General features: G+C 42.2%; 1 protein-coding gene across 2 annotated transcripts in view; it reads right to left on the minus strand.

Annotated features, from left to right (window-relative positions):
• Positions 1-362: 362 nt before the first annotated feature.
• The window catches only part of Cntn4 (contactin 4), a 456,937-nt gene continuing 432,611 nt past the window's right edge, over positions 363-24,688 (minus strand). Inside the window, exons 14-22 of one of the 2 annotated variants that reach the window (XM_013010395.1) lie at positions 21,108-21,266; positions 18,482-18,631; positions 17,104-17,174; positions 15,845-16,079; positions 13,380-13,492; positions 12,536-12,722; positions 11,982-12,094; positions 3,886-4,054; positions 363-605 (exon numbers count right to left, since the gene is read on the minus strand). In XM_013010395.1, the coding sequence (XP_012865849.1) occupies positions 505-605; positions 3,886-4,054; positions 11,982-12,094; positions 12,536-12,722; positions 13,380-13,492; positions 15,845-16,079; positions 17,104-17,174; positions 18,482-18,631; positions 21,108-21,266 (1,298 nt within the window). In that variant the 3' untranslated portion in view covers positions 363-504. Of the gene's footprint in view, positions 606-3,885; positions 4,055-11,981; positions 12,095-12,535; positions 12,723-13,379; positions 13,493-15,844; positions 16,080-17,103; positions 17,175-18,401; positions 18,632-21,107; positions 21,267-24,688 lie in introns of those variants that run through there. The other variant, XM_013010396.1, reaches the window with a different exon arrangement.

Consider the following 24,688-nt stretch of genomic DNA (forward strand, 5'->3'; position numbering starts at 1 on the left):
AGAGACCAAGCCTCCAGCTGTTCCTTGTAAAACTGTACAAGTAATTTGCAAGTTATTTACCAAGATAAGTTTTCATACTCTTGTTGTTAAAGGAAATCTTCTCAAATCATAACTGAATGGTTGTGTTGCCCATAGCATTTTATAGCAGAGGGGGAGGGGGGAAATTAATATCTACATTATATGTTAACTTTAAAAAAGTCTATAAAACACTAAATATAGAATAAAAAATATGCATATAAGGACATATGTAAACTGCTTTGGTAACACCATATCATAGATGTCTTCAGTGCATTGCAGAGTTTCCCAAGAAACTTCAGACAAAGCTAGATCTGCTTTGAGGAAGTATTGTATAATGCCATTCCTAAAGAAGCAAAAAAACATTTTTTTCTTATCCAGTAATAAGATGTACTCGAACAACAATATTACTTAGTACTGGGTGTCTTCAAAAACAACTAGCTAAATGTTGTTTAGATTATAAATAGCGAGTCCTTTAGCTCACTGTTGTCATAAACTAGACCTGGCTGTGAGCGAGATCATGATGGTACTGATGGCTGACAGCGTACACGCATTCGAAGTGGAAGCCCCAGATCCTCTTGCATAGGAATCTGAAAAGAGAACAGAAATTCACTGGCCTCATTCCAACTATGGCAGGAAGAGAAGCCACGGTGCCTTCCAACCCAGCCCCACTGGTTCTTCTGCAAATGATTCATTATTCTTACTAATGCTTTTCCTTTTAAAAAAATATTATATATATTTTATATATTATACATATTTTAAATTTAAGAAGTTGTACAAAGGGGTTACCATATAACAAATCCATCTAGTAATACAATATATCTATGTCTCCCAACAACCCTTTCCCCTCAACTCCTCAGTAACTCTGGACTTGAATTCAGAGCCTCACATGTTCACTTAGCTCCCTCCTCTTGAGCCCTAGTTCCATTTCTGGCTTTTTTGTTACTTAAGTGGATAGAAGAGTCTCATGGGCTTTTCTGCCTGAGATAGCTTTGGATCTTGATCCTCAGATCCTAGCTTCCTGAAGAGCCAGGATTACAGGCGTGAGCCACAGGCTCCTACTATCTTCAGTGACTCTTAATAGTCTGTGATTACCTAGCTATGAATTTGGGAGATGTATATGACATCCCTTTAATTCTTTTTAAGCTTTTGTAGAGTAAGGATGCTCTTATCTAATGTGGAAACTCCAACATCACATGTAACAATATTGATAAATGTTATGATTATGAAAATTATTCAACAATATGAAAATTACTATTTTTTGCCAGCACTAGGGCTTGAAGTCAGACCTTTGTATTTTATATTCACAAGCACACTCATTACTGTCATCCAATAATTATTCCAATATAAATTGTTCAACATATGCTCTATAATGAATAAAACGAAGAACCACCAGCCAGTCTAAACTGCATGCTTGCAATGATAAGGAAGTATCAGATTTCAACCAAGTGAGCTATGTCAACCCTTGTGTTTTAATGGCTTTCATATCTTACCGTACATCTGACTCCCTTTCAACAAAGTCCTGCGATGAAATCTACCATCCTGTTGCCCTTCTATTTTTAAAACACAAAATATCCTTTAGTGTTTGTATACAAAATCTGTGCTGTGAATATTCACTTTAACAGCGTGGGGAAATCCCACCTAAATTCTGAACCTGCATCTGTGTGGACTCAGTTTACCACTGAAGTCCTGACTGTTCTCTGTCATCAGCACTGAAGACAAAAGGCAGCTCAGAGAAAGGGGGAAGGGGCCAGTGAATGGTTTCTCTAATCAGCTGAGGAATTTAAATTCTGTGATGCAATTAAAATTGCTTAGACCCAGTAATATGATTAGTTAGTGTCTGCAAGGTATCATAAGCTCTTCCTTTCCTGGCAGAAAAGTAACATGACAGCAATTAACTAGGGGACTTTGTAGGCGGGGGGGGGGGGGGGTTGGCCCAGGATTTAAAATACCATCTCTCAGCCAGGTGCTGGTGGCTCACATCTGTAATCCTAGCTACTCTGAAGGATGAGACGGCAGGATCACTGTTCAAAGCCAGTCTGGAGAGACAAATCTGAGAAACTCTTATTTCCAATTAAGCAGCAAAAACCCAGAGGTGCAATCATGGCTCAAGTGATAGAGCACCAGCCATGAGCGAAAATAGCTCAGGGCCCCAAGTTCGAGACCCAACAGAGCCATTCCCAAGCATGTGAAAACAATTTTTTCCAGTAATAAGATGTACTCAAACAACAATATCATACTACGGTGTCTTCTAGAACAAGTAGATTGCTAAAATCTAAGACCAGTAGAAATGTTCACTTGGATATCTGAGTATCTTAGTAATCTATTTCTTTTTTTGTGTGGTAGTAAAATGACCCAAATATAAAAGGAACCATTTAAACTCATCTAACCAGTGCAATTCAGTGCAGTAAGTACTTTCCAAGTTGTGCAAACCGCAGATTATCAAACTCTAGAATATTCTTTCACTGTGTCAAGTAGAAACCCAATACCCATTAAGGTGGTGCCCCCTGCCAGCCAGCCCCTGCCCATCACTAACCTGCTTTCTGTCCCTATGTATTTGTTTGGCTACTGTTTTGTCTTTTTCAAAATCACTGCAACCCTACAACACTAAAAATAGATACTTGAGCTACTTATAAACACTCTCCTTGAAAACTGAATGGAATAAAATTGCTCAGAAAAGAATTCTCTTATACATTACTCAACCATATTTGAAAATGAGGACAATCTTGACTATAGCAACTATCTATCCATCTATCTATCTATCTATCTATCTATCTATCTATCTATCTATCTATCATCTATCATCTATCATCTATCTTTCATCTACTTATCATCTATCTATATTTGGGCATTTAAAATAAATAGCATTAAGTTCAAAATATATTCAACTCCAGACTGTGAACCACGTTGTTTCATAGAGATAAGCTGCTATAGCAGGGCTCCACCCGTGAGCCATGCCCCAGCCTTTTTTGTTATAGTAACATCCTACCATGCCTGGTTTATTAGTTGACATGGGCAGATCTCCCTGGGCAGGACTCTTGATCTCTGCCTCCAAGCAGCTATGATTGCAGCTACTTTTTTTTTTTTTTTTGCCAGTCGTGAGGCTTGAACTCAGGGCCTGGGTGGTGACCCCGAACTTTTTCCCAAGGCTAGCACTCTACCACTTGAGCCACAGCACCACTTCCATATTTTTCTGTTTATGTGTTACTGAGGAATTGAACCCAGGGCTTCATGCATGCCAGGCAAGCACTCTATCACCAAGCCACTGCAATTGGCCCTCTGTCATTGCCTTTTTATTGTTTTTTGGGGCTTTTTTTTTTTTTTTTGGTTGGTAGTGGGGCCTAAACTCTGGGCCTACGTGCTGTCCCTCAGCTCTTCAGCTCAAGGCTAGCGCTCTACCACTTGAGCCACAGCGCCTCTTCTGGCCTGTTCTGCTTATGTGGTGCTGAGGAATTGAACCCAGGGCCTCATGCATGCAAGGCAAGCACTACCACTGAGCCACCTTCCCAGCCCCACCATTGCTTTTTTAAAGAACCTCTTGGTGAAATTGTGCTTTAAAATCTGGAAGTTGTAAGTTTGGGACTTTCTGTATGTGTAAGTCACCTGGGTCAACTTGGAAATCCTCTATGTGAATGATAGAAGGATGTTTGGATCTATTTTTTGTTGATTGTATTACTAGTCAATCTAAACTGGACAAACTTGTTTGCATGAAATTGCCTGTGGCCATCAACCTTCCATGTCTGAAGAAGGATGCTGTCACTCACTTTCATGATCATTTTTCCTTCACAGGCTTAACTTCCTTCAAGTCTTGGCTCACCTGGAGAGCCGATGGGTCAGGCAGGGGGCTGGGGAGAAAGGAGACATTCTTACTTGTTATCTTTGGAATTCGGATTTGTTCACTGCTGCTGCCATCCCCGCCGTCGCTGAATGGCTTAATTTCGATGATGTAATCTTCATCGAAAGGCAGTGACAGCTCCACAGATGTTTTATTTGTTTCAATGACAGATGTGCTGCTTTGCCGGTTCCACCTGTACAAGACCTGCGAAGGCAGAAGAAACAGGTGTCGTCTGCTGTCTAACCAGAGGCCCCAAGGATGGGGCATTTGTTTGTTTCCACCTCTGGGCACCAGTGAAATGTAGAGCCTTCGAGATGGTCTGGCCACCGGCTGGTATTTGGAAGGCTCATTTAAGCAGAAGAGGATGTGTGCTGCTACCATTTCATGATGAGGATTGAAAGTTGAAAGGATCCTGTGATCCTGGGTGAGGGGAGTAGAATTCTATTGATATGCAGTGGGGCCAGGTTAGCACATCTGGGAAAGTGGGAAAAATGGAAAGCTCATTAAGGTTATGTACAGAGTCTGACACACACCAGGGCTTTGGCTGCTGGTGACTATAAGGCCAATTCCTTCAGTCCTCTGAACCGCTCTTCCTCCACCTGTAAAAGGGGGAATGGTAATCCCTACTTTTCAAGATCACACAGGACTGAGTACAGAGGCTCAGAGAAAGTGTGTAGGAAATGTCATCTATGAAGGCTCAAAAGGGATAAGAGAAAAGGTTTGGAAAAGGTTCTGATTATGAGGCAGGCCTCATAATGCTATTACTATCATGACTCTTTTGGTGAGAAGACAGTGTCTGCATATGGAGATTTGTGAGAGGGCGGTGATTCCTGCCTCTTCTGTTCTACTGAGACTCCTCGTAAAGGGACTGAAGAGGTGACCTCTGTCCCTTCAGAAGTGTCCGTAGCTTGAGGGGGGCCCATCTGTGCATCTTTTGTTTCCTTTCTTGAGCCCCTGAGGAGCCAAGTTTGGGCTGTGACTTATTTGTGTGTGTGTGAAAATACACACTCACCTGCCTGGAACTGTCTGCTTTGGTTGGTCTTAACCAAATCAGGAACAAACCCATAAAGACCTGGAAGAGTGTGTGTCTGCCTTTGTGGAGGTGGCCGCCATCTTGATGACCTTTCCTGCGTGCTTAATGAGACTTGTCCCCATGGCCACATCTAATTGTCACCACAGTCTACAACACACGTACACTGATTCCTCTCCACAGAGGAGGAAGCTGAGGCCAGAGATCTCAGACAGCCAGGAAGTGGAAGGATGAGATTTCCTAAACCCAAAGTCTTAAGCCATGACAGCCTGCCCTCTCCAATTTCTCATGATAATAGTGACAGGGTCAGATGACACTGGTGGTCCTGAGCCTTGGATACATGGGAGAGCTACATGGTGAACTCGTAAAACACTGATTTGCCGACAATGGTTCTGAACAGAACAACAAAGGATGATCCAGTACAAACTGGATACTGAGACATCTTTGCGTTTATTCTAAGCTGCTGGGGTAAGTTCCTACAGAGGAGGAGTCCACGTATTTTAATTAATTAATTAGCCAATTAATTAATTAGTGTGTGTGTGTGTGTGTGTGTGTGTGCACCAGTACTGGGGTTTGAACACAGGGCCTTGTTCTCTCATTTGGCCTTTTTGCTCAAGAATAGTGCTTTATAACTTGAGCCCTGTCCTCTATTTCTGGCCTTTTGGTGGTTAACTGGAAATAAGAGTCTCACAGACTTTTTGTCCAATCCGGCTTTGAACCACCATCTTCAGGTCACAACCTTCTGAGCAGCTTGGAATACAGGTGTGAGCTACTGGCTCTTGGCTTATTTATTTTAGCTTAAGCAGCTCAACAGATATTGTTAATGTGTGGCAGACATTGTGGATGATATTTGTGGCCTTCAACTTAAGCACCTATCAGAATCATCTAGAGCTCCATTAAAAACACTGATTGCTTGGCCTGTTTTCTGAGCTTTAGATTAAGAAGGATTGGGATGGGATTTGAACATATACATTTTTAAGACATTCCGACATAAGCTAGGGTTGCTTGATCGAGGATCTCAGTTTGAGAGCCACAAAACTAGCCCATCTCTCCTTATGATTGCCCCCTATAAATGCCAATCTCCTGAGATTAGAGATATAGGGTCATTCTTCTATGGTAAGACAAAAACCAAACACCAGAGAAACTCATTGAGTTCTCTTAAAATGGCTGGGATCTCATTTGTTCCCTGGTAGTTATCATCACCTCAATTTATGTCTCTCTAATACAAGGTAGAAAACACAATTTCCTTAAGGTAGAAAGATTCATAAGTGATCCCTCCCCCCTCTCTCCCCCTCGCACACACCATGGAGCATCAGCTCAGAGTCCCCTTGCTAAACGATCAAACTCCAATAAATCCTAAGACACATCCACGAGTGCCTGAGCTTCTCATCACTGCCCTTCAGGAGAACGGGGCAGCGGATGCGAGGTCACAGCTGGCTTTCAGTAATAAATTGCTTCTTTGATTTACCTTGGGTCCTTGCAAGAGCTCAGAAAATTCAGCTAGTTTCAAATATAAATCCTAAAGAATCATTTCCAGGGAAAGTAGCGCCCCCTCCCCCTTTTTATGAATGTCTTGTGATATTAGAGCCTGCAGTAGAACCTAGATAAAGGCCCATCAAACCCTACTTACACCAAATGCTTGGTTCACCTGATTCTCCTGAAGGCTGTTGGCATTTGATATGATCCAGACTGGAAGATGGGGTAGGCTGGGGGGTGGGGTAGGGGAGGCGATTCTGGCATGATGAAAGCAGAATAGACTGCCTGCTTCCACCTTTGAACATCAGAACACTGGATGTTCCAACTGCTTATGTATATTACTTTTTCAGGAAGACACTGACATTCATCTTCTGGTTTGTTTTGTTTTGGTGCCACTATTGGGGCTTGAACTCACAGCCTAGGTACTGTCCCTTAGCTTTTGCCCTTAAGGCTGGTGTGCTTTTACTCAAGCCACAGCTAACATTTGACATTTTGACAGTTAATTGAAGAGTCTCACAGACTTGACACTGTCATTATTCTTATTTCAAAGATAGGAACATAAGACCTGGAGTTGTTAAGCAATTTCCTTTGGTCTTATGACCAGGAAGTAGTGGATGCTGTAAAGCCAGATCCATATTTTACTCCTCTCGCCTACCATCCCTTAAAGACATGTCTATCTTCCAACACTAAATGTACAGTGTCTATAGTCAGTTACAAGGAGAGTCCTTGGGGTCCAAGTGACGTAAAGGGAGTCTCATTCCTATAGAACAATTCTTGAAAAGAAGACACTGAGTCTACAACCAAGGGTTCGGGGGGTGTCATTTTGAACCACCTAGTTTATCCACAGTACCCACTGTCTTTCCTTCACTGTCACCCTATGTGGTTTATGTCATGTTTTGTGTACTGGTCATCCACCAATTAGTAATGTTTCTTTTGATGCAGACATCTGGATATGTCTAGACGCAGAAGCTAAAATGAACATGAAAAACTATATATACATATATATATATATAATTTTTTTGAAAAAAGTCTAAATCGCTGGGTTTAAAAGGTTATACCATTTGCTTTGCTATTTAAAATGGAAACATTTCCAACCTCTCTAGTTTAATTTATTCCCATATTTTATCCCCTTTCAACAGAAATAAAAATCATTCCCTGAAATTTTACACCAAGTACTGTAGACCTTTTCTGGCAGGTCAAATGCCCTTGTAGTTTTTTTTCTTCTTGACCTGCTTTATTATCCTTATATACCCTGTGTGTTATTATCAAAGAATTTTCTGTATATCTGAAAAGATGTCTATTGGGAAAAATAAATATAAGAAAGATTTTTCTGGGGGGTGGGGAGGAAGGTGTTACGAAGACAAACTCATCTGGGAGTTCCTGAGAGGGAGCAGGTGTACGAAGAAGTCTCAACTAAATAATAATCGTTACTCAATTTTTCTTCTAAAAATGCCTATAATCTTTTAGGCTCAGTTCAATGAAGCAAGCACCAGTGTGCATATTGATCCTAGGCCCTGAGAAAGGCAAGGCACTTCAAATCGCTTTCCTCAATGGGCTTTAGTTTTCGTATCTGTGAAATGAGAGGTTTCACTTGATCATCTCTAGTTGAGCTAACAATTTGCCTGTTGCCTGAAATACTTTTGGCAGCTCCTATTCACATCAATTTCATTTCAGCAGCAGCTTGAAAAATGAGCTTCAAATCTAGTGAACGGTTTTAAAGGTTTACCCATGGAATGTGTTCCTTTCCCAGAGACACCTAGGAAATTTCTGCATTTTTTAGGATATCGTCTTTATCTGTTCTACTGGGCTTTGGAAGAATGCCTTTCTCCCCTGCCCCCTTTCCTTTGGTTTGCTTACAACAGTTTTGCTTACATCATATTTCCATTTATTTGTAATGGAGGTCAATTCAAAGTTATTAGCTAGAGTCAGAATTCCAAAATAGCAAAGCTGTGTCTTCACTCTTACCTTCTTTCTTAACTTCTTTTTTTTTGGGGTGGGGGGAGGGAGAAGTTGAACTCTGGGCCTGAACGCTGTCCCTCAGCTCTTCAGCTCAAGGTGAGCACTATACCACTTGAGCCTCTGTGCCACTTCTGGTTTTCTGAGTGGTTTATTGGAAATAAGAGTCTCACGGAGTTTCTTGCCCAGGCTGGCTTTGAACTGTGATCCTCAGATCTCAGCCTCCTGAGTAGCGAGGATTACAGGCGTGAGCTACGGGTACCCGGTTTCTTTCTTAACTTCTTTATGAACCTACTCTTCCCTTATTGATCTTCCCATCTACCCAACTACCTTCTACTTTTCAAAACCATGGCCAAAATGCTATGTTTTCTCCCAAGTTTTTCTTAAAAAGTTGTTACTTAACATTCTAGGGCTAGAAAAAAAAAGCTAGACTTGGGCACTCATGTCTCTGGTCAAACAAACTCTTTCACTTTATTTAACACTAGAGGAGTTTGAGAAATTAGCTCTCCATTCTTTTTCATGTATGTGTGCCGGTGCTGGTGCTTGAACTCAGAGCCTCATGCTCTCTGTTATTTGTTCAAGGTTGGCACTCTACCACTAGAGCTATACTTCTATTTCTTTTAGAGAAAAGATGCTCTTGGATTTGTCTTCCTGGGCTAGCTTTGAACTAAGATCCTCAGGTCTCAGCCTCAGTTGAGAATGATTGGTACTCAGCTTAGATCTCCATTTACATAAAACCATAAAGGTTGTATCTTCAGGCGGGGATTTAATGGTGACAATTCAGGCATGGTCCTCTGCTAGTCCCTACTTTGAAGACTCACAAGGCATCAGCTAATTACAAATATCCAACAGGATGGTGAGTACTTCAAAAAAGTGTGGCAAAGTGAGTTCTGGTTTTCAGGGCAAAAGCAAGCCACTGGTTCGGGATAGAGTGGGCATCAGTCTGAGGGAGAAAGATCAGATATGCAAAGGATGATAGAAAATGAAAACACTAGAAGTTCCCCTTTATTAAAAGGGGGTAAGCAGTCTCAGGAAATTGAAACCATTTATTTAAAGTCACATAGCAGTAAAAGACTAGAATATAGGTGTTGGGTCTCCCATGTCTTCATGCTAGTAGATGATCCTCCCAGAAGAGTTTTCTGGGGGAAGGGACCTGGTGATCAAACCCAGGGCTTCCAACTTTCCAGGCACATACCCCTCTACCACCTAGCTCATACCCAGACCCCATAGAATAAACACTTACAAAAAGAAGATTCAAGAAAAAAGACTGCAATGGGCTAGAAAGTGATTCTGTCCCTGTGGACTACAGGTCACTGTGCTATGTGGATGAAGGATAACCAGTCCCTGCTCCCACGTCCTGCTCTGGTCCCATTCATTAATTCCATTAATGAATTACCTAAGACTCCACCACCAATTTACCAACTCCAAGCCCAATGTTGGCTTTCCCTCTTCCTTTCCAATAATCCCAGGTTCTGTAACCAGTGCTTGTCTGCTGCTCTCCATATCTCTGTAGATAAAAGCCAGAAGTCTGCAAACTGAATAGAGACTGCCTACCACAGTTATGTAGCCTGACCAGCATTGCCTCCAATGGTGTTCAAATGCAAATCAAAGAAAAATTAGGTGAGTTGCCAAACATTTTAAATGGGAAGATTTTACGTAATGGTCCATTTTGCTCTGCCATATTTTTGCATATTACTAGAATATCTGAGGCACTGCGCTCACTCTTTCAGAAGCCAACACAAACAGGAAGGAAGTAGTAATAGCTGGAACTTCCTGGTGGCTACCTATACTCTCTAGCTGGATCCATCTTCTACCCAGCCTGCCTCTACTGGGTATGTGATACATATATCTCTCTTCAGAGATATATGAATATATATTTCATAGATAAGACATAGATAGGTAGGTGGGTAGGTAATAGATGGATAGATAGACAGACCAATAGACAGATTGATTGATAGAAAGATAGATGCTTTTGAGTCACTCTCCTAGTTACCATCTTCTCAACATATTCTTTGGTTCACAAATATGGCTGCCACATGATCCTTTCTCTCTGTGCACAACACCCTCCCTTCAAAAGGTAGATTTCCTCCCTCTCTGAATCTGAGATGGACTCATAGTAGCATTTCATACTTTGTTTTAGAAAGGGACTGGCAGGTGGGTATTGCTGGCTCATGCCTGTAGTCCTAGCTACTCCAGGGAGTGAGACTGTATGATCACGGTTTGAACCCAGCCAGGCCAGAATGTCTATGAGGCTTCATCCCCAATTCACTGGCAAAATGATGGACTGGAGGTCCAAGTGGTATGAGTACCAGCCATGGGTAAGAAAGAGAAGCAAGAACGTGAGGCCCTACCTTCAAGCTATACTATTGGTGTATATATGCACACACACACACACACACACACACACACACACACACACACACACACACAGACTCTTTTTTCTAATCTAAATCAAAAAACCCTATTAGATGTCTGATTACCTTGAGACAGGCACACTTAGGAAGCCCAAGCGACCGGTGTGGACAGGCCCCCTGGAGAGAGGGCTGATGCCCAGGCAGCCTCCAGCTTTGCCAACCACTCCCAGCGCAAAGCCAGAATGTATCAGGAGAGAAGGACAGAAGGGGTGATATTGATCAACAGGCACGGTACTTATCACCTGACTTCTGGAATTGAAACCCCTTTGTACAAGTACTTAGTGAAAATAAAACAAGAGAAAAACAATTCCAGCCACAGTGTCTGTCATTTTAGTCTAGTACAGGTGCGAGAATCAAGAAACTGATCTCCTGATGCTTTAGTCCCTGGTTTGGAGGTAGTTCATTAGGTGGTAGTTGAAAGCTAATATGTAGCCAAAGTGCTCAGAATGCCACAAATCTACACACATTTTCTTTTTGTTTTCTGTTTAAAGACAAGACAGTATTGATTAGATGAGGTAATCAAATGTTCTGAAAAGCTCTTAGCAACAAAAACATATGAACAAAGTCATGATGCAGTAGTGACACTGGGAAGTTAGTATTGTTGATTTGAAAAATATAACTGATGTAAGATTGAACAAAGCAGTGGTTCTTCAGGATTTAGTAAAGACTCAACCACAGTGTTTCTGAATAATGATACCTGGGCCTAACATTATAGCTAAAGTAATGGCAGCATATGTGTCCCACTGAAAGGCCATGAGTTAAAGAATTCACACCCAGTCATGGTACTATTGGGAAAGGGTGAAACCCTCAAACAGCTGGGGCTCAGGGGGAGGTTTGTGGCCTTGTAGGGGGCATGTCCTTGAAGAAAGTGTGGGACCCTGGTCTCCTCCTCTTTCTCTCTGTTTTCTAGCCGCCATGATTTCCTCTACAACAGGTTCCTTCCCATGATGTCCTTACTCTAGGCCCCAAACAACCAGGGACTGAAACCTCCAAGATTAGGAGTCAGTTTCTTCTTCCTAAACTGATTATCTCAGGGATTTGTTATGGTAATGGAAAGCTGTCTGGCATGGTTGATTATTTAAATCCTGGTCAGATTTCAAACAGACCAAACTAGTGTAGAGCAGAGATTCCTGAAAAGGAAAGCATCGCTGGGGGAGGGGGAATACACACAAGATCATGGATCATATGATTCGTGTGAGAACATGGTTCCTACTAACAGCAGAGCTAGGTGTGTCTGCAAAAAGAAATGACCCACTTTGTATCCTTTTACTTCTGACTCATTATCCAGAGCCTTCACTTGATCCCAGTTCAGGATAATTTTGGAGTCCGATGAATTCCATATGATGTTTCCAGGGGGTTGGCTGGGTGCTGTTAAAAAAAAAAAAAGATTAAGATATACGAAGTCACACATTATTAAATCTCAATAGATTCTGACGAATCTCTCCTCACTAGAATTCAAGAGTAGAGGCAATTTAATGGGCTATTGCACTAATATGTGTCTTCAAGGTCACTGAAATCTGACAAGATACCACATTGCAAATGGAAAAAAGATTCAATTGGTCACCTCACATTTATAGCTAAAAGAAGTAGCCCTTCCCTGGGAGGAGGGAAACATTTATCTTTCTGTCCTCTGGAGCAATGAGTTTGACACGATATTCTAAAAGGTTCAGTTAAAATGCTAAGGTGAATTTGAATCCACATAATGACACCAATTAGTATGCAAATGATCCCTGGGAGATGGGGGGGGGGGAGAAAGAATGAATTTAGGATACGTTTGATGAATCTGTTCCCCTCCCAGTTTGCTCTTACGTGGCTTTCTAGTGGTGACATTGACTGTAGCACTAGAAGGGCCTGTCCCCGCCGAATTATACGCCTTGACAGCCAAGTGATATAGCGCACTGCCTTTTAAGTTGGTGATTTTTGTGGATGTCTGATTTCCAACTGTGCGTATTTTTCTAGCATTTTCTTCCTTGTCGTCATGTCTCCAATATTTTACCTGAGAAAATTAAAACAAAACATAACAAAAGGTCTTGGAGAACACATTCAGTGAGGAATATTTCTAATGTCACCAAGCGATCCTATTTCTGTGCAAGGTCTCAATTCATGAACAGAGATTGCAGGATTACAAAAAGAGGTGTGTAGCCAGGCCCAGGTGGCTCATGCCTGTCATCCTAGCTACTCAGGAGGCTGAGATCTGAGGATTGAGGTTCAAAGCCAGCCTGGGCAGGAGAGTCCATGAGGCTTTTCACTTAACCACCAGATAACCAGAAGTGGTGCCGTGGCTAAATAAAGTGGAAGAGTGCTAGCCTTGAGCTGAAGAGCAATGCCCAGGTCCAGAGTTCAAGCCCCACAACTGACAAAAACAAAACAAAACAGAACAAAAAAAAGTGTGTACACTTTGGGGCCTTACCCATAGTAATAAAGTCTCCTCCGAATGACATAGATTTTGAAAAAAAATGCCACTGGAGTGGAACACAGGCAAAGCACATCCTCACACACGCCTGAGATGATACCGTGTCCACTGATACTGGGTTAGAAGCCAGGCGTCTGAAATAAATGCCCATGTATGGCAATGTGGCTCTCTTCTCCATCAAAATGTGTCCCGGAGGGGTGATTGAGGGGTTTGGATTTAAGACACATATCTCTTTGTTACCTCATAACCTTGAATCCGTCCTCTATTCTTCCCTAGGGGAGAGGCCCAGAAAACTTCAATATCTGTGGCAGAAAGACTTCTGGCAAAGATGCTGGCTGGTGGTTTGGTGGGCTCTGCGGATGAATGAATGCAGCAGTTATTATTCTCTCAGTTGTGTCAGAACAAATATGACATAAAAGGTATAAAGAAAATGACTGTAAGACCAACTTTCTGTTTTCAGGGGAGCAAGGATCACTCTCTGTGGGGGTGATGGTGGGGATAGGGGAGAGGGGTGAGAAGAGGGGGGTGGTAGTAAAGAGATTTGTCCAAAGTCTTTGGATTCTGAAATTGGGGGTCAGTGGATTTGAAGTAACCCAGGACCAGAATTATATGTCACCTTTTCAAGGAGACACACAGATCTTTTAACACAGATCTTTTCAAATTGAATTTGTATTTGTCATAAGGAATAGTCCTTGCCACTGGATTGTAAAAATGAGAGAGGTAAAGGAAAATGACAGTCAAATGATTTCATTAAGCTGGGTACTGGTGGCTCATGCCTGAAATCCTTACTATTTGGGAGGCTGAGTTCTGAGAATAATGATTTAAAGGCAGCCTGGGCAGAATCGTTCCTGAGACTCCTATCTTCAATTAACCAGAAAAACAAAAGGAAGTGGAGATGTGGCTCAAGTGGAAAAATGGCAGCTTTGAGTAGAAACACTGAGGGAGAACTCAAGGTCCTGAATTCAGGCCCTGGTGCCAGCACACACACACAGATACACAGACACAGACACGCACAGACACAGACACGCACAGACACAGACACACAGACAGACAGACACACACACACACACACACACACACACACACACACACAATTTGATTACAATTGAAGAAACCTTGGTGTTTAGTTCTACATTAGTGTCTATAATCATGGCCAAGTCAGTTACACAATCACATATCGGTGTCTTCAGCTGCAAAGGGTAGGCTGGACAATTTTACAAATTTCAATCGTTTTTTTCCCCCGATTTCAGCCAGAGCTGAGTATGATTTGTATGCAAAACTTTCCTTTCAATGGTCTTCTTAGAGAGAAACCTAGTATAGCCATGTTGCAAACAATGACATCTATAAGATCTTGTACTTGATAGCTTGATATTTCTCTGATTAAAGCAAGACATAACTATTTGATGCTTTTAAGTTCCTCATTTGCAGTCAGCGTCCTATCTTTCTGGATTGCACATCAAACACCAGGAAACATTGGACAAAGGGCCCTCTGGCAACTCATCACTATTCAAGATTCTATGTATGTGTCAATTAATTCTGGATGTATTAAAATCACTATACAATGGATGGATAGATAAATAAACAAATGACCCATCTTCAGGAAACAGACCATCATGAACACATCCCACCAAAATTCCAAATTTACAATACAGTAAGAGCAGAATTATAATAAAGGGATATGAAAATTCTATAAACCTTGTAAGTGCTATGCTAGTAAACAACACAGATGAATGAGAAGAAAGAGAAGCAATTCTTCTATTCAGCTGTTCTACAAATGATAAGAAGGCCTCAGAGGTTCAAGGGGAGATTGGAGGGTGAATGGAAATTCAGAGTGGACAAGAAGGCAACAAGACAAACTGATGCCCATGCAAAGGGCTAATGCCCTGGGAGGGCTGCACATCCTTGGGAGGTGGGTTGGACGTGGATTATGCAGCAAAGAGCAAGAGGAGATGAGGAGACAGAGAGGCAGGGAATGGGGCAGGATGTACGGAGATGATTTCTCTACTGGGGACAAGAATGAATTACTTCTTCATTAACCCTCCACTGATAACTCAACTTTCACATGCTTTAATATGGTTTCACCATCCAGTAACAAACTCCAAGAACAATGCAGGCTGTACTGGAGGCTTCCTGAGAACCATATGACAGTATGTCTGGCAGTGGGTTAGTGCGCATGTGCAGTTCCATGGTTGGCTTTGTTCTCTAGTCAGTTAGGGTAAGCTGTATGACTAACAACATTCATCTAAAGGTGTAAAATAGAATTCTTTTCAAAGTAGTGATACCATTACACACACACACACACACACACACACACACACGAACTTTGTGGCACTTGTAATGTGAAATTCTGTGTTTTTATGTTAAATTGCTTGTTGTTGCTCCTGTTCTGGAGTCACAATCTCACTAGATAGCCCAATTTGGCTTCGAAGTCTCTTCAAGGTTGGCCCTGAACTCACAATCCTGCCATCTTGGCCTCCCAAGTTACCAGGATTATAGGTGTGCAACATTATTCTGGGTCAGAGTTGTAGTTTTTTTTCAAGAGATGGGTAGTGAATAATGAACTTTTTTTTAACAATATATTTTTCTCACATGGGAACATGCCTTCAGTTGACATGCATTCTGTATTTGACATTTGTTGCCTATCCTACAAGGCAAACCATTGGCACCCGGAAGGAATATTCACGTGGAGGTAGCGCGAGCCATACCTTCTTCAGCTGAATACACCAGCGTTGTGGGGCTGAACGGCCCTTCTCCTTTATTGTTGAAGACGCCCACTTTCACCTCAAAGGGAGAGAAAGGGCGCACGCTCTCATTCCTGAACACATATCTGGAGGCATCGGCCGAGGCCAGGACGGTGAGCATCCAGATCATTTTGCCATGTGGCCGGAAGGCCACCACATAGCCAAAGCCCCGGCCATTCTGTAATTCCTCGGGGACCGTCTGGGAAAGGAAGAGTCGGTGATTAGAAACCAACAGAGCGTGTCCAGATGCCAATACTGCCTATCCTTCCCACCAATACTCTGGTCTCCGTTTTTTACAGGCATCTTTAGGAGTGTGTCAAGGGTCTTTTAAATTTGTCCTTCAGTCTGCCTTGTGTATCTGTGAGGTGTTAGATTGGAGGGAGTTTAAAAGGGGGGGGGAAAGAAAGAAAAGCTTGGCTTAGATGAAGTCACTCCCCCATTCTTGTTAAAGACCTCAAAGAGAGAGAAATTAAGTAGACAAGTGAGCCCCTTAAAAACGAATGCTCCTACTATGCACAAATACTAATCTTCCTCCAACTGCCAAGTAGACAAAAGATCTCATGGAAGGAAGAAACACCAGCGTGGTGCAGGTGAGATATGTCTCCCTCCGCACCCCAAGAGCTCAGCTGTGTGTGAGGGGAGGGTTTGTTTTACTGCGGATCTCTGGCTATGGGAAAGCTTTTCATTTCTGGAGTGATTGTCTAGAAATTTTCAAACACATTAAAGACCCTTTTTGGTGTTTCCTACCTCCTCTCACAAAATCAATTTTTAATAAATTGGTGATGAACCTTCCTCCAGGTTATTTAAAGAAATATCTCATAATCCAGTAGCGAAGCCAACCGCCAGGAAATCACGCTGGCTTGCTGAATTTATTGCTGGCAGTCGTTCTCAATCAATTGGTCAGGGAGCAATTCAGGAAGAAAAACAACAACAACAACAACAACAGCAAAAACCCTACTGGTTTTCTCTCAACTTGACTTTAAATTTTTTTTGTGCTATCTTCCCTTTTATGATTGTTTATTTTCCTGTGATGTATGAAATTAAAACTTGCCTTGACAATGCATGGGCCAACACCTTTATTTCCTGCTAGCCATTAGCTACGGGAGAGGACATATTGGCACTTTAATGGATTTTTAACTCTGAGAAATAATATTTGACATGGCGGACAATAACAATGTGGCCTAGACAGGATATATGTCCCTTCTCTTCTGCCATTCATTTACCTCCCAAGTTATAACCAGTTCAGATTTGCTGCCTCCGCCACCACTGACGTTAGCTGGCGTGACTTCAGGGACTGTGCAGGAGACAAAAAAACAAGTTACATCAGGTGGTAATGGTGAGTGAGGGCCAGGATACTCAGACTCCTACATCTCTGTCTATAGAGCTCAGAAGCAGCATGAGCAAGGGACTTTGGGCATGCTCTGGAGGGAAGCAAAATGTAGCAAGGAGATGGCTATTCTTTACCTGTTTCCCACTCAACGAGGTACCAATGGGATTGGCCTATCTTACCAATTGTTCAGCTCCATCCCTAGAGACCAAAGGGTTCCAGGAAAGAAGAAAGGACTGAGATGTGCTGGTAGGTCCTCAATTGTGGTTTAGTCATTTATTAACCATGTCATGGTACACATAGGAAAGACGAGGAACTATGCCCACAAAGAGCTTACAATCTCGTTGGCGTGAGAGCACACAGAAAAGGATCACAGATCAGTGTCAACAGCCAGTGAACATAGCACAGACAGAATGGAGCAATGCAGCAGTGTTCTGAAGTAGCAGGCTGCTGGGATGGGGGGCGGGCTAATGGCTTCTCAGAAGGAGAATTGTGAGCTGGGTGTTGATGCAAGTGGAAGCCATAGACTGACCCCGGGCTCCCTGTGCTTAACCTCTTGGATCCCCAGTTTTCTCTGTAAAAGTGGGGAAATCTGGCTCATTTCCTCCTCAGGAGGGTTGAGTGGATTTAATTAAGTAGTTGTTTTGGACAGGGCAGGAAAGCAGGCACGGGGTTCGCCATGTCTTCCTGTAATGGAAAGATTCACAGAAAGGCAGAATTTAAAAATGTCTTTGCTGGGAAATGTACCTCATCAGTGGGTACTTCCCCTTGGCTAGAGCCAAGGACATAGCTAGATGAATTTACTTTTTTTTTTGGAAAGGAAGGTACAATTTCTGATTTGCCTAAGATCTTGTTATGCTTTCAAGAATCATTTGCCTTCTACCTGTATGCATGGTAACATTATTCTCTCCCTGTTTTTATTCAAGCTCTTCGCAGGATGTTCTCAGTCTTAGCATCTGGAACAAAAACCTAGTGAACATGCCTGAAGACATTTTCCTTTGCCGTTCATGATTTTTTTGGTAACACAAATTAAAAAAACAAACAAAAAGACAGACATGAAAGAATTAAGCACAGACAATGTCTTGCTACACTAGTGGATTCAATGAAGCTGAGTCTCTACTCTGATTTCTGAGTTTTACAATGATTTCAGGGGATGGGTGTGGGAATGTGAATCTGGATTTCACTTGGGGTTAAAAGAGCAGAAGAATGCAAGGTCTCTTCCTACATTTCAGGAGCTGCCACAGCGGACGATGTGCATCCTGGGTGCTACTCACGGGCTTCTTCTGTCCTCCGTTTCTCTGAGGGCCGACTGGGCTCCCCAATGCCAATCACGTTGGCTGCCACGGTGCGGAATTCATACTCAACCCAGGGGTTCAAACCCACCACCGTTGCTGTGAATGTCTTCCCATCAATGAGTTCTGGGACTGAAACAAATCAGAAGGTGAGAAGGTTTCACAGGATTCCCAGAAAACAAATGCAGACACCATCCATCCATCCATCCATCCACCCATCCATCCATCCATCCATCCATCCATCCATCCATCCATCCATCCATCCACCCGTCCACCTATCTATCCGTCCATCTATCCATACACCCATCTATCCATTCACTCACCCATCCACCTATACACCCACCTTTCCATCCATCCATCCATCCACCCGTCCACCTATCTATCCGTCCATCTATCCATACACCCATCTATCCATTCACTCACCCATCCACCTATACACCCACCTTTCCATCCATCTATCCACTCATCATCCATCCATCCACCCATCTGTCCATCCATCCATTCATCTATCCATTTGTCCATCTACTCATCCACCCACCCAACTATTCTTCTATCTCTCCATCTACATATCCAACTATCCCTCTAACCATTGTCATCATTATCTCATTTAGGAGATGGTAGGTAGCTGACCATAGATATAAAAACTTCTGTTACAGTGAAGTAATCCCAGAACTCTGTATGTTTAATAATACACTCAAGTCAGATACAGGGAGATGATGTAAGACTCGTTTCAAAGGCCGTAAGCTACTTGACTATAATCATTATTGTGATGGCTAACATGCTTTCCTATCTTTTTCATATATTGTCAGGCACACTTTTATTCTCACTATGCTCCTAGGAGAGAAAAATCAAAGTATGTAAAGATCTGATGATTAGTACAATCAACACTAGAATTTGTGGTCTTGACTTCCAAGTTTTTCTTCACTTTCTTTTGAAAATTATTCTGAGATTCAACAGGAAGTAGGTAAATACAGAGAAAAATACATAAACCTATTCATTTCTGAAGTGTTTTTTTCTTTTCTTTTTTGGCAGTGGTAAGGTTTGAACTCAGGGCCTCGCACTTTCTAGGCAGGTGTCTGCCAGCAAGCCATGTCTGTAACTGCTGATTTTTGAGGTAGGAACTTGCTTCCTTCGCAGACATTCACTTGGACCAAGATACATCAATTCTAGGCTTCCCTTCATAGCTGAGATAACATACACGTGCCACGAGGCCCAGATTGATGGAGTCTCTTGGACTTTCCTGACAAGGCTGGCTGAAACCATGATTTTCCTGACTTCAGCTTCTCAAGTAGCTAGGATGACAGGCATGAGCCACTAGCCCCTGGCCATTTCTGATGTTTGAAAAGCTAAAATTAAGAGCAAACAATTGGGGTTGCAACATCACTATACAATTATGTATATTGTATGAAATCGGGTCTTTCACTCCATTTATTTCTAGTTCAAGGCATCAAGGCCACCCGGCCTTCCCTTGGGGACTAAAGGCCTGTGAATCTTGCTTGCAGGAATGATTTGTCCATTTTTTTTCCTTAGAGGAAATCTACATGAAAAAAATAAAATATTGACAGAGATGGAAATGATTAAAGAATTACTTAAAACCCCAAAGAGAAGTTATTGTGGCACTAAAAAAATTAAGTATGTAGAATAAATAACTTGAAACAGAAAGAGGATGGAAATATCAGTGATACTAATAATTATGGCTTTATTAAGGCACTAGACTTATAAAGCAGATTAAAATTCTTACATCTCTAAAAAATAAATAAAAATAAAGACAGAGAGAGAAAGAGAGAGAGGGGGAGAGAGAGGAAGGAAGGAAGGAAAGAAGGAAAGAAGGAAGGAAGGGAGAGAGAGAAAATGCATGTAAGTTATCATTTTTCTTTGTTTAGTTTATTCCCTGAAACAACAGACCTCATGTCATAATTTTTACTGTAAAAGAGACCCTCCTTGGTGCACCAAAAAAAAATTCTTACATCTCAGCATTCCCAAATATATCAATCTGAAAAAAAATAGGATAGCAAGTGAATAGTCTCTCTAAATTCTTTAGATACTGTTTTCTGGGAAGTTATGTATAAACTTTACGAAGTCTGACTATCAAGCCGGCTTATGGTTCAAGTGATAAAGTGTCTGCCTAGAAAAGCATGTGGTGCTGAGTTCAAACTTCAGTACTACCAAAAAAAAAATTCTCCCAAGATTGTGATTGTGGGATTGCACACACCACTACCTTTCCCTAGGCTACCACAGTGACACACACAGATAATCTCAGATAATAGGCAGACTCGTGCATTTTATCAATTTGAAATGTAAGTTCAAACAGAACCAACTCGTGCATTTTATCAATTTGAAATGTAAGTTCAAACAGAACCAGCATGGCAGACCTAAGCATCTGCAATACTCTTGTTTAGGATGAGTGAAACAAATACTTAAATGTGAGCTGGTAAGGAAGCAAACATACAACAAATGCCAGTACAGATAGCACTGATCTTGGAGACATAGCCATAGGTGTTCTTGGGAGCTGTGTCTACTCAGATGTCCCTTGGCTTCTGCTATTGTCCATCATGCTGAGTTCCAGAAGACCCAGAGAGATACCAGCACCCAGCCTCCAATACGATACCTGTATTGACTGCTTGCCAGCCCACGGAGAACGGAGTCCTGGCTTGGATGACATACATGGTGACGGGGCTGTGGTTGTCAGGCCCGGCTCTCCAGGAAAGCTGAGCAGTGGTGTCTGTGATTTCATCAATGGTCACAGCCTCTGGGGGACCAGGAGGACCTGGGAAAAAGCCAGACTCTTAGAACCACAGCGGGGGGTTCAAATGTGCGTGTGTATGATCCAGTCACTTTAGCAGGGAGCTGACTCACTTAAACACCAATTCATCCACTCATGCATCATCATCATCATCACTCAATCAACTTCTTTTCTGAACACCTGCTGACTTCCAGCAGCTCTGCTGGACTCTAAAGCTACAGAGAGGAATGAGGCGTGTCCCTTCCTCCTGGTGGCTCAGAGATTAGGAGGAAATACTATTAGGTAAACATAGCATTGCAGTGGAATGTTCGTTTTGATGCTAGGCATCGAAAAGGCTCAACTTCATGTCTCCATTTATCATGTATTTACGAGTTTCTGCTGTGGGCCAGACATACTGTGTCTGGGGACAGAGCAGTGACAGAAGGTAGGCATCGCCTCTGATTGCATGAAGATTACAGTCGGCTGGAAACGGGCATTTCTCTCACGGAGGATGTACAGGAGAGCAGATGTAGCTTTGAAGGTTTGGAGTGTGACAGGGTTGCATTGCACATTCTGCTGCACTTGTAATTATTAACGTCCACCTCCCCTCCCCCTCCATCCATCTCTGCAAGACACACCATTGGGACCACAGCCAGTGCGCCATTGTGATAAGCCCCTCCCTTCCCTAATGCAATTTTGAAGCTAGGATGGAGTCTGGACACCCTCTTATGTGGTTTCTACCTGTCAGTCAGGCTTGTATTTTGCTACCCAGGCTCCTGATGCTTATGGTTTCTGTCCATGCACTTCCACCATTGAAAGTGGGAATAAATCCAGTTTAACTAAAGGATGAGAAATCATAAAGCAATGGAAAGATGGAGAGTAACAGGCAAGTGAAGACAACAGTCCTGAAGCCATCCTAGTTTTCCACATGGAAAGCTCTGGCCAGTCAGCAAAATGCAATTCAAACGATATTTCATTTCCATTAGATGGATCAAAGGATTGAGTCCTAGGAGAGACTTGCGAAGCACAGTTCAGCGATGACAAGTACTCCTAACTGTGTCATGTTCCAGTGACAGGGGAAGAAAAGACAGACCTCCGGGTGGTGGTGGTGGTGGGCGGGGGCAGGGAGTAAATGGCAATTTCCCAAAGGAAGACTTCTGGAATTTACTCTTACTCTACATGATGCTCTACCATATTCATATTCTCTCTCTCTCTCTCTCCCCTCCCCCCAAATCATTTTTGTAGACTTGCAGGTGAGACTAAATTTAGCTTCTCCTTCCCACCCCTGAGTGAAAATGTCTGCAAATCTGTATGCTAGAATGGATTAATTGTCCACGGTGACATTTCAGCATGACAATCTGATGTCACCTGGGGAGGGTCAAGGTAACCTCTGGTCTTTGGAGAGCCCTGTTACCATGTACACCGGGAAAATAAGCTATTCTTCCTGTTTGTGTTTTTCTGACCAGCTTTCTCAACTTAGGATTTGCACCCTTTTTCTTTATGGACACTGCTTTGTAGTGGCCTTTAGAATCAAAGTCCCATGAAAGGAAAAGCATTTTTGTTCCCCAACTCATTAAAGAATACATGTGAGATCTTTGTGGCCCACCCTTCAAGCAGGGGTATAGATTTGGTCCCTGGAGAAAAGAGAGGAGTTTCAGGCTATTGTCTGGCTTTTTAAAAAAAAACAAAACTTTTCTTCCACCCACCCCCCATCAAATGTATAGCTCCAATTTACAGAAGGTTTCTTTCATTTAGATGATTAATTCAAAATGATAAATATTAGAGGACAAACATGATATAACGTTGTTGGAGTCCCACAGATTTTTGTTTGTTTGCTTTTGTTTCAGGCAATAGCAAAAGGAACGAGTGTTTGCATGCTAGAATATGCTATGGCTCAGGGAAGGGAGAATTTCTGGGGGCCCTTACATAGCTAAAGATAAAATAAATAAGCACAAGACAAATCAGGTCCAGAACCTATACTCCATGCTACGCCATTTTCAACTATGCAATTGTCTTGCAGGGTAGTAAAGCAAACTTCTGCCTCCTCTCTCTACCTAATGGGCGGAAAAGCTGCAAGGTCAGAGAAGGAAGAGATAAAACAAAAGATTATGGTTTTAAACGACATATTAATTTATTGGCCTTATTAACCGGTGCAACTAGATTTTCTTTTAGACTGCGTTAGCAAATTCCTCTTGGCATTCAATGTTATTTTCTGTGAAATGAAGTATACAATATCATTTAAGAACTTCAAGTATTACTGATTTAAATATTTATTAGTGTAATTTATTGGTGCTTAAACTGCTGATCTGAACATTATCCTAATTAAATAGAAGATAAATTTCTAGTAACAGAATTCTTTTTGTCCCCAAGGGGAGAGCAGACTGATTCTGGTATATATTTTTTAAATGGAAACACACGTATTTCTGTAAGTTATTCTCTGAGCACGACCTCTCCCCCCGCCCCCCCTTTTCTGGCTCCTATCTGCAACTTAACTGAAAGGTGTGATAAGTCATTTAAAGGTAACCATATGAGTCCTGAGGCTATTTTCGTTTACCTTCTCTTGATAGTGACTTTAAGTTTTGAATCCCTTTCCATTTCTCCCCACATTCTGCCGAGAGGTCGCAGTAAGATTGTTTTGTTGGTCCCTACATACTCAGATTCACTCTGCCTCCAACTCCGGACTTAAAAAAGAAGTTTCCTTGCACTCTAAGTTCTGCAGTGGACTCCAAAGATGTGCTCCTTTGCCAAGGATTCTAAGAAGCAGCAGCTTGCGAGCCGGGAGCTTATTTTCTTGTTCTGAGTTTGCTTTGTTTTTATTTTAGTATTTTTGTGGTCTAGGGATTGAACCCAATCCCTATGTACGTTAGCCAGATGTGTTACCACTGAGATACAGCCCCAGGCTTACTTGACCAGGACTTGAACTTGGTGCTTGATGCTCTTGCTCATTGGCTAGTACTCTACCAACTGAGCCATACCTCCCATGTCGCTTCATTTTTAATGCTTCAGAGAACTGGGGAGAATGCATAGGAATGGTCAGACGTGTGCCTGGAGTATTAAGATTTTTCCTTTCCCTTTAAAATATTTCTTCAAAGTCCATTTATAGTTCTTTTGACCCATTTCTTTGCTATGGCTTGGAATATGATATGACCATGATATGACCCATGGCGTCCGCTCAGGGCGTCTGTTGTTAGCTCCACGTACTGCCATTTAAGCAGTTACTCAGGAACGTCTCATAATATTAATTTTGACACCAGGTCCAACCTTACTTGCTATGTCTCAGTCAATCGGGGGTTATCTTCCTACAAAACCATATTTTTAAACCTGGGTAGTCCTGTAAATTTGTGTGTGGGGGACATAAAACTGGGGGGAAAAATCTAATGATCGATTTACTTAGGCTACTGTTTTACTAGTGGATTAAAGAATCCATGTGGGGGCTGGGAAGGTGGCTCAGTGGTAGAGCGCTTGCC

The sequence above is a fragment of the Dipodomys ordii genome, unplaced genomic scaffold (genome assembly GCF_000151885.1).
Source record: "Dipodomys ordii isolate 6190 unplaced genomic scaffold, Dord_2.0 Scaffold12, whole genome shotgun sequence".
NCBI classification, from domain to species: domain Eukaryota; kingdom Metazoa; phylum Chordata; class Mammalia; order Rodentia; family Heteromyidae; genus Dipodomys; species Dipodomys ordii.